We start from the raw sequence: 18,475 nt of genomic DNA on the forward strand, positions 1-18,475 counted from the left end.
TTGGTTTGTTGTCAGCTCGGAGGGTCTTGAAGTCGATCAAGAGAAGATCAAGGCGATCCAAGAATGGCCCGTCCGACGAATGTCTCCCAAGTCCGAAGTTTCCATGGACTAGCAAGTTTTTACGGTTGATTCGTGCCAAATTTCAGCACCTTAGCCGCACCTTTACTGGGGTTATTCGTAAGAATTCCAACTTCATTGGGGAGAGGAACAAGAAAAATCCTTTTTGAAAATTAAATATTGTCTAACTCATGCACCGTTATTAGCTTTGCCTAACTTTGATAAAACTTTGAGTTAGAATGTGATGCATCAGGTTTAGGCATTGGAGCTGTGTTGATGCAAGATGGTCGTCCTATTGCCTATTTTAGCGAGAAACTGAATGGTGCTGTCTTAAACTATCCAACATATGACAAGGAGCTCTATTCGTTGATCCGAGCCTTAGAAACGTGGCAACACTATCTTTGGCCCAAGGAATTCGTCATACACTCCGATCATGAGTCCTTGAAGTATTTAAATGGGCAACACAAGTTGAATAAGCGACACGCTAAGTGGGTAGAATTTCTCGAATCTTTTCCCTACGTTATTAAATATAAGAAAGGTAAGGAAAACGTAGTGGCTGATGCACTATCTCGAAGGTATGCGTTGCTAAATATTTTGGATGCTAAGTTAATGGGTTTTGTATTTCTTAAAGATTTATATGTCAACGATGCTGACTTTGGTGAATTCTTTAGATTATGTGCCAAGGGAGCCTATGAGAAGTACTATCGACATGATGGGTACTTATTCCGAGAAGGAAAGCTTTGTATACCCCAAGGTTCCGTACGAGAAGTGTTGATCGAAGAAGCCATAGCGGAGGATTAATGGGGCACTTTGGTGTTGCTAAGACATTAGCTACATTGCACGAACATTTCTTTTGGCCCAAGATGCGACGAGATGTCAAACGATTTTGTAATAGATGCATTGCGTGCAAACGGGCTAAGTCACGAATTAAGCCCCACGGTTTGTATAAACCATTACCTATTCCCGAAACCCCTTGGTCTGATATCTCCATGGATTTTGTGCTAGGTTTACCTAGGAGTAAGAATGGCCGAGATTCAATATTTGTGGTTGTAGATAGGTTCTCAAAAATGGCCCATTTTATAGCATGTCATAAAACTGATGATGCCGTTAATATTGCTAACTTATTTTTCAAAGAGGTGGTCAGGTTGCATGGCATGCCTAGAACGATCGTGTCCGACCGAGACGCAAAATTCCTTAGCCATTTTTGGAGGACACTATGGGGGCGTCTTGGAACGAAGTTGCTGTTTTCAACCACTTGCCATCCGCAAACGGACGGCCAAACCGAAGTGGTCAACCGGATTCTGTCTACATTGCTTCGAGCTATTATTCAGAAGAATTTGAAGGCTTGGGAAGAATGCTTACCACATGTGGAGTTTGCGTATAATCGAGCTGTTCATTCAGCTACCAAATTTTCTCCTTTTGAAATTGTCTATGGTTTCAATCCATTAACTCCACTTGATTTATTGCCATTGCCTTCTAATCAACTTGTTCATGTAGATGGGAAGCGCAAAGCTGATTTCGTCAAGCAATTGCACCAACGAGTTCGAGACAATATTGAGGCCAAGACCAAGAACTATGAGCAACATGCTAACAAAGGTTAGAATGATGTGAGCTTGCCTACGAACCAAATGGAGAACGAACAAGAAGCCATCAAGCTGCCCATTGGTCCAATAACGCGAGCTAGAGCTAAACGATTCAAAGATGCTATTTTAGCAATGGTGGAACGGGTTGAGGAAAATGATAGCAAGGAGTTTAAAAATGAGCTGAACATATTCAACTTCTTTGAAGCTGAATTTCGTTCTAGCTAATTAATTTGATGCTGGAATTTAGACCATTTAAATAAACATTTAAATAAGTTTCATTATAGCTTTTAAATATGTCTTAATTAATTTAAGTGTTTAATATGTATTGATTTAGTTAAATTAAAGATGTCTTGATGTCATTTAGTTTGTCTAAATTATTACATGTTTTAAATTTGTCCAGCCGAATTTATGTGTTATGATTTGTTAATATTTAAGTTGTCTCAATGTTATTTAGGATGTTCACATTATACTTTAATTTAGTTCAGCTGAATTTGCTTGAAATTAATTAAGTTCATGTGTGTTTTTAGGTGCAGCCGAATTTGAAGATGAATTGGGTAGATTCATGCATGGAGATTCAATGAATTTGAAGATGCATGTGCAGCTGATTTAATGCATTAAAGCTGATTAATCTTTGGAGTTTTTTTTCAAGGCAACTATTCAGCCAAAGTGACCAAGCTTTTCATCTTTTCAAGGTTGGCCGATTCTCTTCTCAAGGAAGTATAAAGGCTGTTCACACTATGGCTGTTCGGTTCAGCCATGTTCACACCTCATGGCCCTTCAAAACCATCCGTTCACACTTCTAAATGGCTGTTCAAATTGCCAATTAATGCTGGTAATTTTTCAGCAATAGTTGCTTCATGAATGACCCCATTATGTTCATTGACCGAACCTAGCCTATTCATGCACATCCAAGATGTTCAAGGTGCATTTTCCCATCTAGAAGATGACCATTGGAACTCTCATTCAGCCGAATCTACATGGGCTAATAATTTTGCATTCATGCTGAATTTTAGTTCATTGTTTACTTAGAAACTAAGTCTTGAATTTGTCCATTCGGCTACTAGTAGAAAGGCTATAAATAGTTGTTAAATTTCTTGTAAAAGGACTTTTGACAAATCTCTGAATGAAATATCATTTTAGTGAGGCAATTCACTCTCTTTATTCTTCAAAGCTCAATTGACTTATCTTTACGAGTGGCGTCAATCTGACTTTGTTTCGAACTTATCACCATAAGGTGTGGCGTTCCAACTATACCGAAGGTTCCTATTTTGCTAAATAGAGGGTCTCGGTTTTATCTACCATTTCTTTCCTTGATACGCCCTCACCTCGAGATCGAATTGAGTCGTAAAGATCGCCCGATCGTGAATTAGGAGTAAATTGAGGCTTTACAAAATAGGCTAGAAGAAAGAGGTTTATTTAGGCTCAAAAAGGTTTTGTTGGTTTAGGAAATGAATTAGAAAACAATGGAAGCAATTTGGCTAAGGATTCGAAAGCCGAACTAACACAATAGGAATGTGTTAACCCGTAACTTAGGAGAATGCTTAGGTTGGTAAGGATGGATGGAAGGTTTGTTAAATGGAAAGAAACTTCGACCCACTATCAATGGTGATAGGAACCTTAGTATGAATCGAACGCCACACTTTTGGGATTAAAGTGATAAGTTCGGGAAGAAACAAAAACAAGTTTGACGCCACAAAGATGTTTGATAAGTCTCACAAGTTTTTGGAGAATAACGAGAGTTGAAAATAACCTCACAATTTAGCAAAGCTATCAAATTGTTCATTAACCTCAAAATGTGAATTACATGACCTATTTATAGCTTGACTAAGGCAGCCGAATAGCCTATCTAATCAGATCCTTATGCCTTAAGTTTCTTGAGGAAACTTCCTAGAAATTTCCTAGTTACATTCATGTGATGAAATTCTGAAAATTAACCTTCTAGAAAAAGATGATTCGGCTGGCCCCTTTAATGGAGAAAATTCACATTCGGTTAATGTTTTAAAAGAGCTTAATTGCTGCTATGGAGAAGAGAAATGGACAGCTTCAAAAATTATGCTTCTTTGGCCGAATATGAATAGCCTCCACATGAATTGGCTGCTGGAATTTATGAGGCACTCTTTGGCCATTGCTCTCCACGAAATTGGCCCTTGGAGAAGCTCAAAAACAGCAGCTAGAAGTCCATTGAGCTGCACGAAAAGTCAGCTGGAAACACAAGACAGCTGCACTTTAAATGCCGTCCATGCATGTGCCCAAATACATGCCCCTTCTTTATGAGCTTTCTTTGCCATTAAGCTAGCTGAAAAAAACATCAAATAAATGTGATTAGGACAAGTTTAATACTCATGAAATCAGCAGTTGGACATATTAAAATTCTGCACATTAATTCGGCTAAGACAAATTAATTAGCAGCCACTAATAAATTTGTCTTAGTCAAGACACATTAAAACTTGTAATTAAACTAAACACATTTAATTTATGACTTAATATGGACATATTAAAGGCATGTACTAATATAAAACATATTTAATAAGCTGAATTAAAAATGTCCAGATTAAGACACATTTATTTAATTAAATGATTTGAGCTGATTCTAAACTAACACAACTAATTAAATTTATTAAAAATAAATTTAATCAGCTCCTTGAACTAATTAAGTGCCGAATTGAGCTAAATTGAGCTGACACAAGCTAAAATCAGCTTGTAGGAAATTGCGAATCAAGCTAGTTGAGCTGGGCGTTTTATGGGCAATCAATCCATCACTCCACAATCGAGCAATATAGCTTGCTACAGCATCTTGGAACTTCTTGGCACGTGCTCGAGTAATTGGCCCCAAAGGCAACTCCATGGATTCGGCACCTATCTTCATGGGCGAGCTCATATCATCCTCCCTCTCTTCGAAGCGATTCGTCCTCGAATCGTCACCTACATCAAAAGGAGAAAGGTCAGCAACGTTAAAACTTGCACTCACTGCATACTCACCCGGTAGGTCAATCTTGTAGACGTTGTCATTGATCCGTTCCAATACTTGAAAAGGGCCATCACCCCTTGATTGAAGCTTGGATTTCCTTTGATCGGGAAACCGTTCCTTGCGCATGTGGATCCAAACCCAGTCACCGGGTTCGAACACGACTCGTTTGCGCCCTTTATTTGCCCCTCGAACTATTGTTCGGTTCTCCTCTCAATATTATCCTTAACATTTTTGTGCAATTGCTTAACAAATTCGGCCTTCTTTTTGCCATCTACATGTACTAATTCATTATAAGGCATAGGAATCAAATCAAGAGGAGTAATGGGATTAAAACCGTATACTACCTCAAAAGGAGAAAATTTCGTAGCAGAATGAACGGTTCGATTGTATGCGAACTCCACATGAGGTAAGCAATCTTCCCACATCTTCAAATTCTTTTTCAAAATAGCTCGAAGCAAAGTTGATAGCACACGGTTGACTACTTCGGTTTGGCCATCCGTTTGAGGGTGGCATGTCGTCGAAAATAGAAGTTTGGTGCCCAATTTCCCCCACAACGTCCTCCAAAAATGACTTAGAAACTTTGTGTCGCGATCAGAGACAATGGTTCGAGGGATCCCATGCAATCTAACAACTTCCTTGAAAAACAGACTAGCAACGTTAGTAGCATCATCAGTTTTATTACAAGGTATAAAATGGGCCATTTTTGAAAAACGGTCTACAACAACAAATATTGAATCTCCCCCTCTTTTGGTTCTTGGAAGGCCCAGAACGAAGTCCATTGAAATGTCTACCCACGGAGCATCAGGAATAGGCAACGGGGTGTATAATCCATGCGGTTTGATTCGTGACTTTGCCTTCTTACAAGTGATGCAACGATCACATTTCCTTATTACGTCACATTTCATTTTGGGCCAATAGAAATGTTCATGCAATATTGCTAAAGTTTTAGCAATTCCGAAGTGGCCCATAAGTCCTCCGCTATGAGCTTCTTCTACAAGGACGTTTCTCACAGAACTTTGAGGCACACAAAGCTTGCCTTCACGAAATAAATAGCCCTCATGTTGAAAATACTTTTCACAAGCACCATGCGAACAAGACTCATAAATTTCACCAAAGTCAGCATCAGATTTATAAAGATCTTTGATAAATTCGAAACCAAGCAATTTAGAATCCATTAAATTGACAAGTGCGTACCTTCGTGATAGGGCGTCGGCTACAACATTTTCCTTACCCTTTTTATACTTGATCACGTACGGAAACGACTCCAAATACTCCACCCACTTGGCATGACGTTTATTGAGCTTGGTTTGTCCCTTCAGATGCTTTAGAGCCTCGTGGTCCGAATGAATTACGAATTCCTTCGGCCATAAATAGTGTTGCCATGTTTCGAGAGCTCGGACCAATGCATATAGTTCCTTATCATACGTTGGATAATTCAACGTAGCTCCGTTAAGCTTTTCACTAAAGTATGCAATAGGCCGTCCATCTTGCATCAAAGCAGCGCCAATGCCGATACCTGAAGCATCACACTCTATCTCGAATGTTTTGTTAAAATCAGGTAAAGACAACAATGGTGCATTAGTTAGACATTCCTTAAGCTTATTAAAAGAATTTTCTTGTTCATCAGTCCACACAAAATGAGAGGTTTTCTTAATTATACCTGTCAAGGGGGCAGCTACAGAACTAAAATTAGGCACAAACCTTCGATAGAAGCTTGCCAACCCGTGAAAACTCCTCACTTGGCTGATGTTCGTTGGACGCGGCCATTCGTTGATCGCCTTGACCTTTTCTTGGTCAACTTCTAATCCACGAGCACTTACCACAAAGCCTAGAAAAACAACTTCATTAGTGCAAAAAGAACATTTCTTTAAATTGGCATAAAGTACCTCTTTTCGTAAGACTTCAAGCACGGCACGTAGATGTTGAATATGATCTTCCAAGCTCTTGCTATAGACTAAAATATCATCAAAATACACAACACAGAATTTTCCAATGAACGAACGTAAAACATAATTCATGAGACGCATGAAAGTACTCGGAGCGTTGGTAAGTCCGAATGGCATTACCAACCATTCATACAAACCATATTTAGTTTTGAACGCAGTTTTCCATTCGTCTCCCTCCCGCATTCTAATTTGATGATACCCACTTTTTAAATCGATCTTCAAAAACAATTGGGCTCCACTAAGTTCATCAAGCATGTCGTCGAGGCGGGGAATAGGATGGCGATATTTTATTGTGATTTTGTTGATAGCGCGGCAGTCAACGCACATTCGCCAGGATCCATCCTTTTTAGGAACCAACAATACCGGAACCGCGCACGGACTTAAGCTTTCACGGATGTAGCCCTTCTCCATTAATTCGGCTACTTGCTTTTCTAATTCCTTCGTTTCCTCAGGATTACTTCTATATGCTGGCCTATTTGGAATTGCAGCACCGGGCACAAAATCGATTTGGTGCTCGATTCCTCGAATGGGAGGTAGGCCATTTGGCACTTCTTCAGGAAAAACATCTCCGAATTCCTGCAACAAAGAAACGATAGGAGTAGGCAAAGTATTGTCAAGTTCGTTAGTTTCCAATAAACACTCTTTATACATAAGTATAAAGATAGGTTGCCTTGCCAACATCAATTTTCGAATCTCTCTTTTTCTAGCAAAAACACTTATTTTTTTATTTTCACACTCTTGCTCTTTTTCTTTTGTCACTCTTGTTTTTATCTCACTCTCCTCATTCTTTTCTTTCTTTTTCTTTTCACTCTTTTTGTTTTTCTCTTTTTCTTTTTCTCGATCAATAGAGTGCTTCATCTTGAGTTGGTCGTCATGCACTTGCTTCGGTGTGAGAGGAGCTAATGTAACATTCCTTCCAAGGTGCTTAAATGAATATCGGTTTGTATAGCCGTCGTGGACTACTCGCCGATCAAATTGCCAAGGACGCCCCAATAGCAAATGTCCCGCGTGCATTGGTACGACATCACAAACCACCTCATCTTGGTACTTGCCTATGGAAAACGCCACCCTTGCTTGCTTCGTCACCTTGAGTTCGCCTCCGTCATTTAGCCATTGTAACTTGTAAGGAGTTGGATGCTTTGTGGTGGCTAAACCAAGTTTTTCAACCAGCAAAGAACTTGCGACATTGGTGCAACTACCTCCGTCAATAATTAAACTACACACCTTACCTTGAACATGGCAACGAGTGTGAAAGATGTTGTCTCGTTGTTGTTCTTCCTCGGCTACTTGGATATTCAAGCTCCTTTTGACAACAAGTAATTCTCCTTCAACGGGCAGCTCGAGCTCTTCACCTTCCTCCATGGGAATTTCAGGCTCCTCCTCTTGTTCATCTTCGGACTCAATCTCACCATTTGAACGAACCACCATCACTCGTCGATTAGGACATTGACTCGCAATGTGGCCTCTTCCTTGACACTTGAAACACTTGATATCGCGAGAACGATTCGAGACAGCCTCGTTTTTATTTTTGCTAGCATCGGCACTTACTTGATTGGGTTTGGCAGCAACGAAAGGCTCCTTAGGCCGATTGGGAGCTTTGCTAGTCCCTTGAGTCCACTTGTTGGTAGAAGCCGTTGGATATGTCCGCATGGGTCCTTTCCGTTTCAATTGTTTTTCAACTTTTATTGCCGTATGCACCATGTCCATAACTTCTACATAGTGTTGAAGCTCGACGATATTGGCAATATCCCGATTTAGGCCAGCTAAAAATCTCGCCATTGTTGCTTCACGATCCTCCTCCACGTCGGCTCTTATCATAGCGATTTCCATGTCTTTATAGTAGTCCTCGACAGTTCGGTTGCCTTGTGTGAGATTTTGCAATTGTTGGTACAACTCCCGATGGTAATAGGAGGGAACAAAATGCTTGCGCATAACGGCCTTCATTTCAGCCCACGTAGAGATAGGCCTCTCCCCATTCCTCCTTCGGCTAGTCACCAATTGATCCCACCACACGATCGCATAATCCGAGAATTCAATGGCAGCGAGCTTTACCTTTTTATTTTCGAATAGTTATGGCACTCAAAGACGAGTTCCATTTTCTTTTCCCACTCCAAGTAAGATTCGGGATCATTCTTCCCTTGAAACGGCGGAATAGACATCTTAATATTTTTGAGATTGTCATCCGAACGGTCTCGATTTCTTGGGACTCGATTTCGTTGGAACCGTTGAGGGTTTCCTTGTTCAGATAAGTGATCACCTTCAGATTCTTCTTCATCATGGTTTTCAATTGGTTGCTCTCGTCCTCGCCTTGCATCTTCTGAAGTCACTTCGCGTTGCCTTCGGGTTTCGACTCGATATAGGCGGTCTTCGATTGGTTCAAGCTTGCGATCAAACATTCGCTCTATTTCTTGCATAATGGCTTGCAAAGTGAGATCCGGCACTCCCCTTCCAACATTTCTTATTGGACGAAATCCACCTCCCTCGTTTGGATTCCTTTCCGGGCTCCGTGACATTTTTAAAAAAAAAAGTTCTTTAAAGAATCACAACAAGAACTCACCAATCACTCACAAGAATAAACACTCACTTTGGCTTTTCTACTCTTTAATAGTCTCACTAATCTCTCTTGCCTTTTACCACTCAATTTTCACTTCCCAAAATTCTCCGCAAACTAAGTTTGACAAATCAAAATCGTTTGGGGTCGGCTTACAAAATAGATGAGGCTTGGTAGGGTAATATTTTAGGATCGGGTAGGCTAACAATCAAAGAAAATAGAAGGAAATTAGTGTGGCTGTATAGATGTGGTCCTTCGGGCAGCAAGCAATGCTTTTACAAGCTCAAAATGAATTTTAATCACTTCTCTTTTTTTTCTTTTTCTTTTTTTTAATTCCGAATTTTTTTTAATACTGAATACACAAAGAAAAAGAAAAAAAATAAATTGAATACAAACTCTATTTTTTTCGAATTTTTTTTACAATCTCGTAATACTGAAGACGACGATTCTTACTCCAATTCAGCTAGCTCTGATGCCAACTTGATACGCCCTCACCTCGAGATCGAATTGAGTCGTAAAGATCGCCCGATCGTGAATTAGGAGTAAATTGAGGCTTTACAAAATAGGCTAGAAGAAAGAGGTTTATTTAGGCTCAAAAAGGTTTTGTTGGTTTAGGAAATGAATTAGAAAACAATGGAAGCAATTTGGCTAAGGATTCGAAAGCCGAACTAACACAATAGGAATGTGTTAACCCGTAACTTAGGAGAATGCTTAGGTTGGTAAGGATGGATGGAAGGTTTGTTAAATGGAAAGAAACTTCGACCCACTATCAATGGTGATAGGAACCTTAGTATGAACCGAACGCCACACTTTTGGGATTAAAGTGATAAGTTCGGGAAGAAACAAAAACAAGTTTGACGCCACAAAGATGTTTGATAAGTCTCACAAGTTTTTGGAGAATAACAAGAGTTGAAAACAACCTCACAATTTAGCAAAGCTATCAAATTGTTCATTCACCTCAAAATGTGAATTACATGACCTATTTATAGCTTGACTAAGGCAGCCAAATAGCCTATCTAATCAGATCCTTATGCCTTAAGTTTCTTGAGGAAACTTCCTAGAAATTTCCTAGTTACATTCATGTGATGAAATTCTGAAAATTAACCTTCTAGAAAAAGATGATTCGGCTGGCCCCTTTAATGGAGAAAATTCACATTCGGTTAATGTTTTAAAAGAGCTTAATTGCTGCTATGGAGAAGAGAAATGGACAGCTTCAAAAATTATGCTTCTTTGGCCGAATATGAATAGCCTCCACATGAATTGGCTGCTGGAATTTATGAGGCACTCTTTGGCCATTGCTCTCCACGAAATTGGCCCTTGGAGAAGCTCAAAAACAGCAGCTAGAAGTCCATTGAGCTGCACGAAAAGTCAGCTGGAAACACAAGGCAGCTGCACTTTAAATGCCATCCATACATGTGCCCAAATACATGCCCCTTCTTTATGAGCTTTCTTTGCCATTAAGCTAGCTGAAAAAAACATCAAATAAATGTGATTAGGACAAGTTTAATACTCATGAAATCAGCAGCTGGACATATTAAAATTCTGCACATTAATTCGGCTAAGACAAATTAATTAGCAGCCACTAATAAATTTGTCTTAGTCAAGGCACATTAAAACTTGTAATTAAACTAAACACATTTAATTTATGACTTAATATGGACATATTAAAGGCATGTACTAATATAAAACATATTTAATAAGCTGAATTAAAAATGTCCAAATTAAGACACATTTATTTAATTAAATGATTTGAGCTGATTCTAAACTAACACAACTAATTAAATTTATTAAAAATAAATTTAATCAACTCCTTGAACTAATTAAGTGCCGAATTGAGCTAAATTGAGCTGACACAAGCTAAAATCAGCTTGTAGGAAATTGCGAATCAAGCTAGTTGAGCTGGGCGTTTTATGGGCAATCAATCCATCACTCCACAATATTTGCAATATCTCAGTTAAGGCTGGCGAGAAATCGAGCCATGGTGGCTTCTCGATCTTCCTCCACATCGGCGCGGATCATGGCCACTTCCATTTCCTTGTAGTAATCCTCCACGCTTCGTTGGCCTTGAGTTAAGCTTTGGAGCTTTTGATACAACTCCCGGTGATAGTAAGCAGGAATGAATCGCTTTCTCATTATGGCTTTCATTTCCGCCCATGTAGACACGGGACGTTCGCCATTGCGTCTTCGGCTCATCGTGAGTTGATCCCACCATATTATGGCGTATTCGAAGAATTCTATAGCAGCTAACTTTACCTTCTTGCTTTCCGAGTAATTGTGGCACTCGAAAACTTACTCCACCTTCTTCTCCCATTCAAGATAGGCCTCGGGATCCGACCTTCCTTGAAAAGCAGGAATCGCCATTTTAATGTTCTTTAAATCATCATCGATCCTCTCTCGATCTCTTGGTCCCCGTGCTCGTTGGCCTTGTCGCCTTGCACTTTGTCGCGAAGCTCGATCACTTTCAACGTCACTTGCTTCATATAGATCATTTGCATGTTGCCATGGACGTTCTCGCTCTCTTCTCGGAATAGGAGGGGTGTTCGCACGTTGGCTTCGTTCCTCCATTTGTTCCATTCGTTCATAAAGGGAATCAAATTGAGGTTGGAACAAACGAGAAATTTCTCGCACGATTGCTTGAACTTGTAGATCGGGCACTCCGCCTTCGGGAACGTTTCTCCTTGGTTGAAGATTAACTCCTCCACCAGCGGCATTCGAGGCTCCTCCACTTGTTGCTCGTCGTTCCGGGCTCCTTGACATGATGATTAAAATTAAGAAAATATGCTCACCAAAAAAAAAAAAACCTCACAATTCACTCACAAGAAAAGATATGGTCCATATTGATGTGAGCTTGCCTACGAACCAAATGGAGAACGAACAAGAAGCCATCAAGCTGCCCATTGGTCCAATAACGCGAGCTAGAGCTAAACGATTCAAAGATGCTATTTTAGCAATGGTGGAACGGGTTGAGGAAAATGATAGCAAGGAGTTTAAAAATGAGCTGAACATATTCAACTTCTTTGAAGCTGAATTTCGTTCTAGCTAATTAATTTGATGCTGGAATTTAGACCATTTAAATAAACATTTAAATAAGTTTCATTATAGCTTTTAAATATGTCTTAATTAATTTAAGTGTTTAATATGTCTTGATTTAGTTAAATTAAAGATGCCTTGATGTCATTTAGTTTGTCTAAATTATTACATATTTTAAATTTGTCCAGCCGAATTTTTGTGTTATGATTTGTTAATATTTAAGTTGTCTCAATGTTATTTAGGATGTTCACATTATACTTTAATTTAGTTCAGCTGAATTTGCTTGAAATTAATTAAGTTCATGTGTGTTTTTTGGTGCAGCCGAATTTGAAGATGAATAGGGTAGATTCATGCATGGAGATTCAATGAATTTGAAGATGCATGTGCAGCTGATTTAATGCATTAAAGCTGATTAATCTTTGGAGTTTTTTCAAGGCAACTATTCAGCCAAAGTGACCAAGCTTTTCATCTTTTCAAGGTTGGCCGATTCTCTTCTCAAGGAAGTATAAAGGCTGTTCACACTATGGCTGTTCGGTTCAGCCATGTTCACACTTCTAAATGGCTGTTCAAATTGCCAATTAATGCTGGTAATTTTTCAGCAATAGTTGCTTCATGAATGACCCCATTATGTTCATTGACCGAACCTAGCCTATTCATGCACATCCAAGATGTTCAAGGTGCATTTTTCCATCCAGAAGATGACCATTGGAACTCTCATTCAGCCGAATCTACATGGGCTAATAATTTTGCATTCATGCTGAATTTTAGTTCATTGTTTACTTAGAAACTAAGTCTTGAATTTGTCCATTCGGCTACTAGTAGAAAGGCTATAAATAGTTGTTAAATTTCTTGTAAAAGGACTTTTGACAAATCTCTGAATGAAATATCATTTTAGTGAGGTAATTCACTCTCTTTATTCTTCAAAGCTCAATTGACTTATCTTTACGAGTGGCGTCAATCTGACTTTGTTTCGAACTTATCACCATAAGGTGTGGCGTTCCAACTATACCGAAGGTTCCTATTTTGCTAAATAGAGGGTCTCGGTTTTATCTACCATTTCTTTCCTTTTCTTTGAAACCTTTAAGCCCGGGTCCTTATTTGTTAATAAGGGTTCGTTCTTGTTTCATTGGAAACCATTTATCCCCATTTTGCTTCCTAATTCATTTAAAACCAATATAACTCATCTTATTGAATTTTGAACTAAATCGACACTACCTAAATTCGATCGGGAACATAATACGACTCATCACATCATCCGAATCGAGCTTGTATCACATATGGCCATCAAGGTGGAAAGACAACTCAAGAGGAAAGGCCCAAGTCGAGGGTTTCCCACTTCCAACCCTTCAAAGTGGAGCCAAGGATCAAGTAAAGGACCTGCCAATCCTCAAGGGAAGGAGACCACGGTACCTCCAAAAACCAACAAGCCCATCGCCGAAGTAAACAAAGGCAAGGCACCTGAATTGTCATACAATCGAAATCGGGATATTAAGTGTTTTAAGTGTCTCGGAAGAGGCCACATAGCAAGCCAATGCCCAAATCTAAGGACCATGGTATTGCGAGCAGATGGCGAGATCGAAACGGAGGATGAGGAGGAGAAAGAATCTGAATCGGCTTCCGAAGTCGAGGAGGACGTGGAACAACCCATGGAAGGAGAACTACTTGTTGTAAAACGAAGTCTAAGTCTCCAAGGCATGGAGAATAATCTCTAATGAGAGAATATCTTCCATACTCGGTGCCAAGTCGGAGGCAAAGTCTGTAGCGTCATTATCGACGGAGGTAGCTGTACCAATGTAGCAAGTACCATGATGGTTGAAAGACTTGGTTTACCTACTACCAAGCATCCGAGCCCCTACAAACTTCAATGGCTCAATGACGGAGGAGAGCTTAAGGTAACGAAACAAGTACTTGTCTCTTTTAACATCGGCAAGTATTCGAATGAAGTTCTTTGTGACGTTGTACTGATGCATGCGGGGCATTTATTACTTGGCCGACCGTGGCAATTTGATAGACGAGTTCAACACGATGGGTATACCAACCGGTATACATTCAAATTCATAGGAAAGAATGTGACGTTGGCGCCGTTGACTCCCAAACAAGTGTATGAAGACCAAATCAAGCTAAAAGCTTCTGTTGAGCAAATGAGAGAAAAAGAAAAAGAAAGTTGTAAAAAAATAAAGGAAGAGAAAAATAAGAAAAAAAACAAAAGAGAGTGACAAGAAAAATATCCAAGAAAAAGAAGAAAAAGAAAAGAAAATCGAGAAAATGAGTGTTTTTGCAAGAGTTAGTGATGTGAGGAAGGCTTTGGTGATGAATCGAACTGTTATTGTACTTTTGTACAAGGAAGCATTAATTTCTACTAACGATTTACCTGATACCCTGCCCCCTCCTATTTTGTCTTTGTTGCAGGATTTCCAAGACATTTTTCTGAAAGAAACCCCGAGTGGTCTTGATGTGATCCAGCCCAGATTAATTGAGTCGTTTCACGTAATTGCCCGATCGTCGACGAGGAATAGTTGAGTTATCGAAAATAGGATGAAATAAGGCTAAAGATGCGGAAGCTTTCAAATGGTTTTAAAGGTTGGCTAAGGTGATGGTAAATTTATAAGGGTAGTAGGCTCGATTTAAGGATAAAAATAAGAAAAATGGAAGTTGATAAATGAAGGCTCGGTTTTGTAAAAAGATATTATAGTTGGGTAAAATCTAGGATAGTCGGTGGAATGGATAAATGAGCTTAAACGCCAGAAACGATTCAACACTAAAAAGTGTCACCCCGATTTCTATTCAGTTCAAGGTGGGATTGCGAAATTGTAGAAGGGTTGAACGTGATACGACCCGCCCCCGGGAACAGCTATTGTTTCAGCCTACAAGCGAGGTTGGCCGAATGTGGGTGGAAGCATTTAAGCTAGGTGCATGCATCATAGGTTCAATGAATGTGGCGTTACATGCATGAGGAATGTTCAGCTGATTTTAAATGATTCAAGAACCAGCATAATGCCGTTCACACATGAAGTTCACACTCTTGGCTTTTCGGTTTTGGAATGTTCACACAGAAAGACTCTTTGAAACCGAGTGTTCACACTTCATTTGGCCATTCAAATCCCTCTTAATGGCTGGTCACTTTTCAGCAAAAGCTACAAATTAAATGAGCTTATTTATGCACATTGACCGAATCTAGCTCATCCATGCACCATTCAAGTTGTCCAAGGTTCAATGTGAATTCTAGAAGCTTTCCAAGTTCAGCCGAACCTAGCCAAGCCATTGAAGAATTCATTAGCTTAATTTTTAAGAAAATGTATGTGACTATTCGCCTAACTTAGTTGCTGATTATAAATAGCTGAAATTTCATTTTGTAAAGGACTTTTGGACATTTTTAAGTAACGAATTGCTGCCAAATTTGTGAGGCATTTTCTCTCAAATTTCGTTCGGGACCCGTAAGACTTATCTAGCTTCTAGTGGCATCTTTCCGAGTCTTTCTTTCGAACTTATCACTCCCTAAACCCGAGTATGGCGTTCACCTTTGATACCTTTGGTTCATACTTTACTAAGTATCGGGTCAAGGTCCTTATCAACCATTTCCAACTCAATTTGGTCCTATAAGTTTCGGGTCGACACTTTTCTTTAGTGTTGGTTCACTCTTGACCTTTTTGAACCATTACCATTTCGTACCAAATCCCTTACCATTTCGTACCAATTCCCAAATACCAAAACGTACCAAAACCAAATACCATTTCTTAATTAATCCTAAACCGAACTCGACCATTCTAGTCATACCATTTCGACTTAAACCAAATCCAATCCAACTTTGCACGGACTTACTTTACTTCTTTGAACTCAAATATATTCTATCTTCTTCTTGTCTAATATACTTCTTCGTTTACGATCGGGAACTAAACGACTCGGGCTCAACTACTAAACCGAGGTCGTATCAGAATGCCACACCAAAGCAAGGTGATAAGTTCAAAAGAGAACGATAGACGCCACTAGCACGCTAGATAAGTCAGATCGAAACTCATACGAATTTAGAGAGGAGAAAACTCACTCTTTGAACAAAGTTCATTCAAATGATCAAAAGTCAAAAGTTCTTTACAAAATGTGATAACAGACTATTTATAGCTTACATTTGATAGCCTAATGGACATAGCTTAATGACTAAGTGATGTGGCTATTAATGAGTTAAATTAAACTAGAGAGATGAACTTTAAAGGCATGTCCATATTCGGCTGAATTGATGTGATCTCAATCGCATCATGTTGTGGCACCACTCGTTGCTATCATGATTGGCCTAAAACACGAGGGTCCCAAGTGCAAGATGAAGCTCAATCTCAGCTCAACAAGCTCAATCTTAGTTTTTCCCAGCTCGATTTAGCTCACATGAGCTTAATTTAGCTCGTTTGAGCTCAATTTAGCTTACTTTAGCTCGTTTGAGCTTGGCTTAAGTTTATTTCAACTTATTTATTTTAATGTCTGAATAAATTAAGTAATTTATTAATTTAGCTTAAATTACTACAGCTCATAATTATGTTTTGACTTATTACATGTTTTAAATGTGTCTTGGCCGAATTTAATATGTCTTGTTAAGACTTTATTAAATTTGTCTAATTTAATTTATGTTTAATTAGTGTGTCTAAATTATATTAATGTTTGTTCAGCTGAATTTTATGTGATTTAATTTTGGTTCATGTGTTTTTGTAGGTGAGCTGAATTTGGAGAGTAATTAAACAAGGTTCATGCATGATAGGTTCAATGTATGGGACGGTGCATGTAAGGCCTCTTTCAATGAATGGTGGCTGATCCATTTGGCTCCCCAAGCCACCTATTTGGCCAAAAGGTGTCCAGTAACTTAAAGCACAAGCTTGGCCGATCGTATTCCCAAGGCAGCATCTAAGCCATTCACACCTCAATTTGACCAATCAGCTCCTATACATGTGTATGGGTGGATTCATGAACGTCCAAAGGGAGGGAATATTACCTTAATTCATCACATTGAATGTATAATGTGCATGTACAAAGGGGAGAACGAATTTACAAGGTACATGCTTCCATTCATGAACCAGCCCATCATTAAAGTTTTAATTAAGAGAGATGCATGACCCATGCACCTAGCATTCGTCCAAGAGGGGTTGGATATGAATTGAAGATGCACATTCATGGAACAAGGAAGCTTTCTTATTGGTTAAGCATGCATGAACGGGTTTTGGGAAGAAACATGATTATTCAACCATGCATGAACTTACACTATCCATGAACAGAGATTTAATGCTTGAAGTGTGAACATTTTTAATTGTTGTGTGAACACATTAGTAGCTGAATTTTAATAGGCATTAGAGAGCCTATAAATAGTTTATTTTGTTTATTGTAAAAGGTTACAGAATTTGATTATTGAAAACTTGATTGTGAGGTTTCCTCCTATCCTATTTCGTACGAGTCTCGTTCTGACTTATCTAGCTCGCTAGTGGCGTCAACCCGACTTCTTGAACTTATCACCATCCTGGTGTGGCGTTCATCCACCTTTTTATACCTTTGGTTCCTACCTCTCTATAGGTAACGGGTCAAGGTCCATCTTCGACAATCCATTTAATCCACCTTGAGCAATATAAGTCCCGGGGCAATACTTCATATAGTATTGAATCGTTCTTCGCTTGAGTTCTATTTTTCCATTCCATTTTAACTATTAAATTATAAACAATATTTCTTTATTTCACCGAGCCTATCAAACATCTATCCAAACCATCTTTTGAACCCATTTTCTCAACTTCCGCTATAAAAAAATCATCTAACTCCATCTATCTACAAAATCGAACAAACTTCTCGTCGACGATCGGGCAATCAAGTGAATCGACTCAATCAACCGAGCCGGATCACATCATGAATGGAACATCAATGGACACCTTCTTGATTAAGCAAACATAGCTCTTGAATGTAGATGAATGAATGGCAGCCCATCAGCCTTGTCTAGGTTCGGCTATAGCATGAATGTACTAGCCAATAAGTGTCTCTTGGCCGAACAATCACCTTGGAGGCCAAAGATTCATTGCATAAATTAATGTAGCTAGACATCCATGCACTTTCCCATTTGTTGAATCTTGCTGTCCATGCATCTTCAATTGGCTCTTAATTTGCTGTTCACGCATGGTGCCCTCATCACTCTCCCTCATTTAAATGTCGTCCATTGCATGTGGAACATCTCATTAATTGCCGTTCCATGCATGTAGAACAACATCTTTAATGCATGTCTTGTTGTACAATAAATTCGGCCAACATGTCTCATTTAAATGCTTGTCCCATGTCCATGTATATATTAAATTCGGCATCATCTACCTCCTTTAATGCCGTCCAA

General features: G+C 39.2%; 1 protein-coding gene across 1 annotated transcript in view; it reads right to left on the reverse strand.

Annotated features, from left to right (window-relative positions):
• Window positions 1–9,067, reverse strand: part of LOC121226121 (uncharacterized) — an 11,591-nt gene extending 2,524 nt beyond the window's left edge. The window contains exons 1-6 of the mRNA XM_041110277.1: window positions 8,762–9,067; window positions 7,518–8,600; window positions 6,878–7,130; window positions 5,793–6,436; window positions 4,898–5,678; window positions 4,456–4,745 (exon numbers count right to left, since the gene is read on the reverse strand). Coding sequence (XP_040966211.1) covers window positions 4,456–4,745; window positions 4,898–5,678; window positions 5,793–6,436; window positions 6,878–7,130; window positions 7,518–8,600; window positions 8,762–9,067 — 3,357 coding nt within the window. The remainder of the gene's footprint in view (window positions 1–4,455; window positions 4,746–4,897; window positions 5,679–5,792; window positions 6,437–6,877; window positions 7,131–7,517; window positions 8,601–8,761) is intronic.
• Between the last annotated feature and the right edge of the window lie 9,408 nt (window positions 9,068–18,475).

The sequence above is a fragment of the Gossypium hirsutum genome, unplaced genomic scaffold (assembly GCF_007990345.1).
Source record: "Gossypium hirsutum isolate 1008001.06 unplaced genomic scaffold, Gossypium_hirsutum_v2.1 scaffold_28, whole genome shotgun sequence".
NCBI classification, from domain to species: Eukaryota; Viridiplantae; Streptophyta; class Magnoliopsida; order Malvales; family Malvaceae; genus Gossypium; species Gossypium hirsutum.